This window comes from Phoxinus phoxinus (genome assembly GCF_949152265.1).
Source record: "Phoxinus phoxinus genome assembly, chromosome: 22".
NCBI lineage: Eukaryota > Metazoa > Chordata > Actinopteri > Cypriniformes > Leuciscidae > Phoxinus > Phoxinus phoxinus.
Window position 1 is genome coordinate 4803843 of NC_136897.1, and position 10001 is coordinate 4813843.

The following is a 10001-nucleotide window of genomic DNA, read 5'->3' on the forward strand; positions in this document are numbered from 1 at the left end:
CTCAGAACAGGCAGAGGCGGTAGGAGTGGGAGGCAAGGTGGGAACATCAAAGACATCAATAACAGTGCTGGGCGATGAAACAGGCATTGTGCTCTCTTCATACTCCTCAACCAATATAAGGGGTCCTGAGTTCAATGCATTTACATCCGCCATGGTCAAAGGGACAGGGCTCCACTCCATCCCGTCGTATTCCACCAATATATCCACAGGCATGGAGACTGCTGTCTCACGCACCTGGTCAGACTTTTTGTCAGGCTCGATCTCCGGGACGATCTTCGGCTCAGGCATTACCTCTGGCGCTGGCATCGTGGTGGGCTCAGGGTCCCTGTCTGCGGTGGGCTCGGGCTTAACATCCCTTGGGCTGGTGGCTGCGGATGCAGCGGGTGCATAACTGCTGCAGATAGTGCACATAACTATATGCAGCAGTTATGGTTTATTCACAAACTTAACATAAAACAAAGGTTCTCAGGATGCTGGGCTTCCAAAAACAAGAACTGAAGAACCAACTAAAAATGCAACGAAAACAGAGCAAAGACTGACAGAAAAGAAGATCAAAACTACAACTTCAAAGGACTTAATTGTTAACTTAAATATCAGTATCATTATATAGTTCAAAGGTGCAATCACATTTATTGTTGTTTTCTGTAATAATCCAGTCATTTCAATAAAAATCCACGCAAACAGGAGTTTTGGATGAGGGCGAAAGATTTATCCATGCAGATTTGGCAAAGGGTTCAAATTGACCTAAAGCTGCGCTTCACACATCGCTATACTATTGACAACATACAACAGACATTTTTTGCCTTCAAAATGTTGCTAATGTGACCAAACCTTAAATGTAAACCTCCATGTCCTCTCTTGCAGCAACTCCATAACATGTTGTCCATCCGATTTTATTTAGGATGCAGTGCACACATTTGCCAACCCTGCGTCCCTCACAAAAGCATTTTGTTTCAGAAATACACACCATGCTTTTGTAACTACCCATCTCAATGGAAAGAGAATAACAATAACATGTTCTGGCTGAACATAATATGAGTTACACACAATAAAAGAGAAAGTAGTACCAATAATAAGAATTTCATATTTGGTATCTCATTTGATTTTTAAACAATGTGAGGAGAGAAATCAACATTTATTTTTCTGATCAAATCCCAAGAGGCACTATCAGAATACATTTTCATTACATCCAAGGAGGGACTTCAGATAAATGGCAAACTCATTCTTCTAGGTGGAGCTTCTCCCTTGAGGATACAGATGTGCATTTATACAGTCGCAGATGCTTTGTTTACCACCACCCTATTGCCATTTTCACCCAATTTTGCCGTCACCTGATATTCTATTCTCTGACAAACCATTTTGTCAAATGAGAGAGTCTATAGATATTTGATTTCCCCTTAGAGAGCAGCACAATGTGTTTGAATCAAAGGCAAGGTCTTAGACACGATAGCATCAAACAAGAGGAGGCGATCATAGATACTGAGCTTTTGGGTCCTGCGTGTTTTCGTTTTTGTTCTTGAGAATAGTTAGTGTACAAATAAGACCATAAAACCTAAGGGACAGATGTGGTTACACTATAAAAGCAAAGATAATATTCACATTGGGTAGTGCGGAAGGAAGTTAGTGGGATTTAGCTGCTCAGGATTGAACTTTCGATGCTCAGGGTAAGTTTTTATGTCCATTTCTGTTTTAGCTAGGAAACGTCTTTCCGTCCAGGAAACGATTGGTATGAATAATAATAAAAAAAAGTTTTTGAAGTCTTTTCTGCATAAGAAATCTCAATTGCTCACCAAGGCTGCAACTTTTTAACTAAACTTTATTTAGTTAAAAATACAGTGAAACCAGTAATAATAATGAAATATTTATCATGAATCATTACTCCAGTCTTCAGTGTCACATGATCCTTCAGAAATCATTCTAATATGATGAATTGCTGCTCAAGAAACATTTATTATTATCAATGTTAAAACAGTAGTAGTGCTGCTTCATATTTTTGTGGAAACCGTTTTGTTTAGGATTATTTGATGATAGGAAAGTTAAAAAGAACAGCATTTATTTGAAATAGGAATCTTTTGTAACATTATAAATGTCTTTACTATCGCTTTTGATCAATTAAATGCATCTTTGCATAATAAAAGAAGTGTGCATCACACATGATGTCACATTAACGGTTCTAGACATTTTAAAATGATGATTGATTGATGACAATGTTTACTCTAAATTAATTATCAAAAAAGTTTAGTTAAACCAGCTAAACCACATGGGCCAGGCTGAGGGACCAGCTAAACCAGTTGAAACCAGCTGAACTAAACCTTTTACTTGTAACTTTTTTTTTTCTCCAGCAGGGTAACCTGTTGTCTGACATATGCTTTGACAGTAATTCAATATTTGATGTATTATGTAAAACGTGATGCTGTTTTCCCATACAACAGCTGCATTGTGCTCCATTGTTTTCCGACCTCTAAACACCCTCTGTTTTAGACCCCTCAAACATGAAGAAATGCCTTGAATACCCCTTGCTCCTCATCACCTTGATGCTTCACGGTAATGCACTGCATTTCCTGAGCAACTCACAGCGGTCTCATCTAATGCATGTGTAACAGGATGTTTCTTTCTGTGCATACATTATTGAAAGACGTTGGTGAGCACAGGCCGCTGGCATTTAGTGTTTATCCAGCACACGAGGTCTCACTTTATCATTATTCTCCTCATTCACAGGCTCACTGCAGCAAAGAATCATTGGAGGACAGGAGGTTGAGCCCTATTCCATAAAGTACCAGGCCTCTGTCCAGTACAACAACTATCATTACTGCGGAGGAACACTCATACACCCGCAGTGGGTGGTTACTGCTGCCCACTGCTGGAGACCGTGAGTATTTCAATCACAATTCACCTTGACAAGGAACTAAACACACTACAGTACATATACAACTCATCACACTGACTTTACTGATGTAATATTGTTGGGTTCTGCTGTCTGATCTGTTCGCAGGAGCTATTTAATCAAAGTGGTTTTGAGTGAACATGACCTCTCCAAAAAAGAGGGCTTTGAGCAGATGTTCAATGTGTCCAGAGTTCTGGTGTATTACATGTACAATTACAGGACATTTGATAGTGACATTATGCTCTTGAAAGTAAGTTCATTAAGCATGAAATAAAAATATATATAGCATTTGTGTTAATAAGTCTGTTTGTTTATCCTATTCATTGGTTTGGGTTGTTATATATGGGTTGATATATACAGTTGTAATTGAAATTATTTAACCCCCATTGCAAATCAGGTTTATTGGCAAAATGAACAGACTTGCAGCTGTTTGCAATGAACAAATCAAACAAAAGTAATTGAAATAGCTCAACACAACAAATGTTTTAAGTGGTTTCCCCAAATTCAACTGAAAACTTTTAATGACTTCTGCAGTCTCAAAATTATTCATCCCCTTCATGGGAAGTATCTTTAGTACTTAGTAGTACACCTTTTGCTGTCATTACCTGCTGCAAACGAGATGTATTACCAGACACCAGCTTCTGGCAGCATTTCTGAGGAATCTTCATGAGCAATGGCCTCCAGTTCAGTAATATTGGTTTGTGTGCTGCATCTGCCTTCAAATCCAACCAGATTTTCTATGGGGTTCAAGTCAGGTGACTGTGATGGCCACTGTAGAATCTTCCAGGATTTCTTCTGCAACCAAGCCTTGGTGGAATTTTAGGTATTCTTGGGATCATTGTCCTGTTGGAAGGTCCAATGACGACCAAGCTTCAGCTTCTTCACTGATGTAATGACGTTTTCTCCTAGGATTTCCTGATACTTCAATGAATCCATGTTGCTTTCCACACGCTGCAGGTTTCCAGTGCCAGAGGATGCAAAGCAGCCGCAGAGCATCACGAGCCACCTCCATGCTTAACTGTAGACAGTGTTCATTTCAGCTTCATTCTTCTTCTTCCAGACATACCGCTGATCCACACGACCGAAATTTCCAGTTTTGTTTCATCACTTCACAGAACAGAACCCAAAACTTCTGTGGCTTATTTATATGATTTTGAGCACTTTTCTTGTTCTTTTGGGTCAGTAGGTGTACGTCTTGGAGAGCTGGCATGCGTTTAGTACGAGTCTTTCTGTGCAAGCTGAAACCTCAGTGCCTGTTGCCATCAAGTCTTGCTGCAGGTCTTTTGCAGTCACTCAAGGGTTTTTCTGAACCTGCCTTCTCAGAAATCTGGTTGCAGCCATTGATAGCTTCATTTTTCTTTCCCGTCCTACAGTTCCTTTAACTTTGAACTTACAAACTATGCTTCCAACATTGTTGATATCTTCTCTTATCTCCCTTTTGGACCATTCTTTTGACTTTGTCACATTTGACTGCATGTTAGAAATTTGACTCTCAACAAACCTAACCAGTTCAGATATTTAATGTGTTCTAGCTTAAGCACACCTGGTTCAACTAATGAAGCCCTTGATTAGTTGCATCAGGTGTGCTTGAGACAGCGCCTGTTTTGCAGATTTGTGCTGTTGTGAGGGATTCTATTCAGGGGGTTGAATAATTTTGAGACTGTTGAAGTCATTTTTAGTTGAATTTTGGGAAACCACTTGAAACATTTGTTGTGTTGAGCTATTTCAAGGACTTTTGTTTGATTTGTTCATTGCAAACAGCTGAAATTCTGTCCTTTTTTGCCAATAAACCTGATTTGCAATGGGGGTTGAATAATTTCGATTACATATATATATAATATATAATATAATATATATATATATATATATATTAACCTGGCTAAAAAAGAAGGATTGTTTGGATTTAAATTGGCAAATGCATAAGAGTCTATGATTGGATCATTATTGCAGTGATTATTATTCTAGCATGTTATATGTTTGGCAACAGTCTCATCCTAATTGATGGAGTGTGTAGCATTTAATTTCTTAAACAACCATGTAGCAAAAACCATCATAACCATATTCCAGGATGACAATGTCAAGATTCGTCAGGCTCAGACAAAAGACAAGATCTTGACAAAAAATTGATGCATCTCTAATGTCATTTATTCCTGTGATCAAAGCTTAATTATCATTACTCGTCTTCAGTGTCACATGATCCTTCAGAAAAAATAAATAAAAATAATATGTTGCTCAAGAAACATTCCTTATCATCATCGTTGAAAGCAGTTATATATTTAAAGGTGTTAAATATACAATTTGTAATATTTTAAATTGAATTAATTTTTGGACCTGTGCAACAGCTGGAGAAGCCCGCAGAGCTCAATGCCAACGTCCAGCCAGCCGTGATGCCAACCTCACTCGCTCCTATACCAGGGGGCACAATATGCACGGTCAGCGGCTGGGGTGTCACTCAGGTCTACAGTTATTACCTGTCCCCCGTCCTGCGTTCTGTGGACGTCCAGATCATCCCTCAGTGTCAATACTACTACTACTACAGAATCACAGACAACATGGTGTGCGCCGGCTCCCCGCTGGGCGGCAAAGACTCCTGTCAGGTGAATCCGAGCAGTAGGGGTTTTAGTAGGACAATGTGCATAACAAATACATTTTTGCTAAAACAAACAGCATGGTATAATGCATAACACTGTGTGATCTGTGGTGACATCGTGCTGTGTTTGGCTGCAGGGCGACTCTGGCGGGCCTCTCATCTGTAATGGGTATTTTGAGGGGATCGTGTCCTGGGGCATCAGCTGTGCCAACCCTTATTTCCCAGGAGTCTACACCAAAGTCCGCAACTACGTCTCCTGGATGAAATGGATAATCGAAAATGACAACAGCTAGAATGTTATTTTTCCAAAGGTTGTTGAACTGCCACACCATCAAAATGACTCGGTATACTGAGTATGCTGGTCAATGTCTATTAGATAAGATGAATACCATCATTAAAAGTTGTTTTATTCTTTTACGTTTTCAAACGAGGAGTTAAAATGTATGAATGAAAAACAAACAACAGGTTTTGGATACCAGATAATTTCATTTGTGGTTAAATTCATGATTGTATTGGCACAAAATCAAATTCCAACAAACTTAAATGGTCATCTTGATTTAAACTCTTTTTATTCTATTTTTAATTTTATTTCAAGGCAGGAGACCATAAACTAAATAAATTGAGTATTTTCCCAGCTTACTATCCCTGTTGGCCTATTTATCTCCAGCTTTTCATCGTAATTCCATTGGGAATGTCTGTGTATTATTGCGCAGTGACCTTTATACCTCATCCTCACTGTTTTGGTGTGGCTAAGGAAAAGGTCGCTGTCACTGTGACTGGAAATTGCATAACCTTTCAGCATGACAGCATCACACACATCAAACACAGAACATCAGGGAGGTGGGAAATCTGGGAAAAGGCGATTGGATGTCAGATCTGGAAAAACAAATTCACGGTCAAGTCTGTGGAGCCACAGAGAGACTCTACACACACAGCATAGCAACATGGGAGACCAAAAGATGAGACATGAGCTTGTTAATGGGTTGAATGGGAACTTGTTGGGGATAAAAGAGTTGATTCGGAAGTCCCTAGAGGCCACGAAGTTTGCCTACTGCCCCTACAGCAAGTTCAGAGTCGGGGCGGCACTCCTGACACACGACGGGACGGTTTTCACAGGTGAGGGAATGCCTGAAATGTAAAAGTCATGAAGTTGTACAAATATCAGACCATTTCAGCAGGGCTGGTTGCGTATTTTTTTAATGTTTTTTACCATTACATGCCAACAGAAGGATGGCTTTTGGCAGGTAACACTGACACGTGAATTACACTTAATACACACGTTTGGATAATTAAGTCAATATTACCCAGCTCTCGAATTTGATTGGTCCATGCAACATTCAGCATTCAGATCATTTCTAGATTTTGCTGTCTTGCACCTCAGGTATTGATTGTAGTAAAGAATAGCTCAAAATTATACAAGGACACTATTATAACACTATTACCAATGGTGCAGTGTTCGCCTTGTGGCTAGAATGATTGTTATAGTGGAATTTTTTTTCTTGGTGGAGGATAATATGCAGGTGAAATTATATATAATGTCATGCATATGTTTTCAGATGGTTTTTTAGGCAGTAAAGGGACACAAATATTGGAAAAAAGTAGATGGGGAGAATTTTTATGCTTTTAAAGACTTTGTGTTAATTCACTCTCAAAAACTTTGCTTTACCCCGGGAAACTTTTCACTCGCTTACTAAACTTTTTGGAAATAATATGAGGTGAGCAACAGGTTTTGTGTGAAAATAAAGCATAAAAGTGGTTCATTTTGTTAAAAAAAATCGTATAAATGTATGAGGCAGGGCTTTACACCACACACAAAAGGCACAAAGTATGGATACAAATACTTTAGCTAAAATAATATGTTTTTAATAATGTCTAAGTTGATTCTTATTCAAAACAATCACTTTAGCAAAGTTCGTACTATTTTCTGTTTATTTTGATAAAATCATAAATTTTTGTTACTGTCATGGAAATGTCAACAACAAAATATATTTTTAAAATTATTTAAAAAAGTAAAGATTCTGAAAGCATTGAATGAGATCCCATAATAATTGAATATAGATTTACAGTAGTAGTACTAACATTTTTTATTTTATTCAATGCGATGATTAATATATTTTTGAATATGATGGGTTCATAATAAATATGGTGACTATCTCTACGGTGGACACGCAACTTAACACATGATATTTATCATCTGAATCTAAAGAATGGAAAAATATAAACAAATGGAAATGTCAGCCAGCTATTAATTATCATGTTAATTATTGTGCCTTTTCCCCCAAATACCATACTTTTGCATATTCTTCCATTATTGAAAACTGTTGCTTTAATTAGCTTGAACAAAACTGAAAATCATTAACAAGACCTTTGTCTGAAAATATATTCAATAATTTTAGCGATTCTCATTTGCTACTTAAATTTACAACATTTAAAAAAATAATAATAATGAAATATTACATCAGATTAGCACAGAATCAACGAGTGCATCTTAAAAAGCAAATGTTTTGTGGAAAGTGCAACGACAAGTTTTTTGTGCCATCTAGTGGTTTAGAGGAAAAATCAAATCAAATCAAATGCGCCTTTGACCTCGGTGCACCTTTAGCCCCACTGTAACCTAATTTCAAATTCAGAGCATACTTATTTAGCATACATGTCCCTGACGTTGAATGCTATCGCTAACTAATGATCCGATTAAGTGTTACAGATGATCACTGCTCTCTCAGTTCAACTGTCACAGCCTTGATCTGCTGGGAAACAGCACTTAATGTTATTCAGTGAGCATGTGTTAGTCACTGCAGTAAGGACAGTTTTGTCGTCACAGAAAGTAAATAAAAACCTTGGCCCCTGACAGGCCCCCCTTTGACCAGCCAATAGAAATAAAACTGTACAAAACACGAGTTCGAGATGTACCCCATTTGTGTTTACAGTGTGATGTAACATATTTGGACACTGCCCAGTTTTACAGACGAGGTTTAGGCCTATAGTCCAAGACTAAAATGCATGTTTGCGCTGTTTTAACTGAAAGCAACTTGCTCCGACACATCTTAAAAGTTTTTTTTTTAAGGCACATTTTAAAAAACTACTTAAAGGAATAGTTCACTTAAGAATTGAAAATGACGTCATAATTTTCTCACCCTCAAGTTGTTTCAAACATGAATGAATTTATTTCTTCTGCTGAACACACAGAAAGATATTTTGACTAATGTAAGAAAAAAACCCTATAAAAGTCAATGGTGTACATCAATCAAAATATCTTCCTTTGTGCTCAGCAGAAGACAGAATTTCATACAGGTTTGAAACAACTTGAGCGCGAGTAAATGATTTTTCATTTTTAAGTGAACTATTTCTTTAAATCCCCAAATTGAACTAAAGTCTAATCCTGGCTTAATCCAAGCCCTGTCTGTGAAACCAGGCCTTTGAAACCTACAATTTTACACAGGAGCCACTGTATGTTAATAAAAACTGAAGTGAATTATGATATTTTCATTGTTGCTCGACATCAGGATGTAATGTGGAAAACGCATGCTCCAACTTGGGAATCTGTGCTGAGAGAACTGCCATCTCAAAAGCTGTATCTGAGGGCTACAGGGATTTCAAAGCCATTGCTATCGCGAGGTAAACTTCTACTGTATTCAACAGGCCCTCTAGTGGCTATATACAAGTGCTATAACATCTGTAACCATTTTAACTAGCTCCATATTTGGAAGATGACTCGGTTCCACTTTATTTTGATAGTCCACTTTAGACATTCTACTAACTACAATTAACTTTTCAACTACATGTCAACTAACTCTCATTAGAGTATTAGTAGACTGGTAGGTTATGGTTAGGTGTTAGGGTTCGGAGAATAAGTTGACTTGTAGTTGCCATATTACTTATAGTCAGTAGAATGTATGTTAGGGGACCAACAAAATAAAGTGTTAGCAAATATTAAGCAGAGAGTCTAGTAATAATCTAATGACAGTTATGTAGTTGAAAAGTTACTTAGTAGAATGTCTAAGGTGGACTATCGAAATAAAGTGTAACCGATGACTCTCTTAGTATAACACAGCATCAGTGTAAGTGTCTTCTGCTCTTTCAGTGATTTGTGTGAGCACTTCATTTCCCCCTGTGGAGGCTGCAGGCAGTTCATGAGGGAGGCAAGTGTCATTCACCACAGTATTTCACATCAGTTAAACAAGCAGCATACTCAGGCTTCATTAAACATGTTATTTTTGTTTACACCTACAGTTCGGCGCTAACTGGGATGTGTATTTGACCAAACCTGATGGTTCCTTTGTGGAGATGACCGTTGAGGAACTGCTGCCGGCGTCTTTCGGTCCAGATGACTTAAGAATGAAGAAAGTGAATATTCGGAATGAGTTTTGAAGAGCCAAGAAAGTCTTTGTACCTCAGAGTTTTACTGTGTAGTTAGAAAGAGGATTAATGGTGTTTAATAACGTGTTAGGGAATGTTGAATGTATATACTTAAAAGTTTCAGATTATTATTATTTTTCAATAAATGCAGTCAATACAGTTACAAATATG

At 37.9% G+C, this 10001-nt stretch overlaps 2 protein-coding genes across 2 annotated transcripts; both read left to right on the forward strand.

The window, feature by feature from the left end:
- Nucleotides 1-1373: 1373 nt before the first annotated feature.
- LOC306990721 (trypsin-3) lies at nt 1374-5936 on the forward strand. Its single transcript, XM_079597929.1, has 6 exons — nt 1374-1664; nt 2482-2544; nt 2719-2869; nt 2993-3134; nt 5227-5481; nt 5612-5936. Exons 2-6 carry the CDS (start codon nt 2493-2495, stop codon nt 5765-5767), a joined length of 756 nt encoding a protein of 251 aa, XP_079454055.1. The 5' UTR covers nt 1374-1664; nt 2482-2492; the 3' UTR covers nt 5768-5936.
- A 370-nt stretch (nt 5937-6306) lies between these two features.
- cdab (cytidine deaminase b) lies at nt 6307-9994 on the forward strand. The gene is made up of 4 exons (XM_079597936.1): nt 6307-6590; nt 8978-9089; nt 9556-9613; nt 9705-9994. The coding sequence occupies exons 1-4, from the start codon at nt 6419-6421 to the stop codon at nt 9840-9842; spliced, it is 480 nt and encodes a 159-aa protein (XP_079454062.1). The 5' UTR covers nt 6307-6418; the 3' UTR covers nt 9843-9994.
- Nucleotides 9995-10001: the final 7 nt, after the last annotated feature.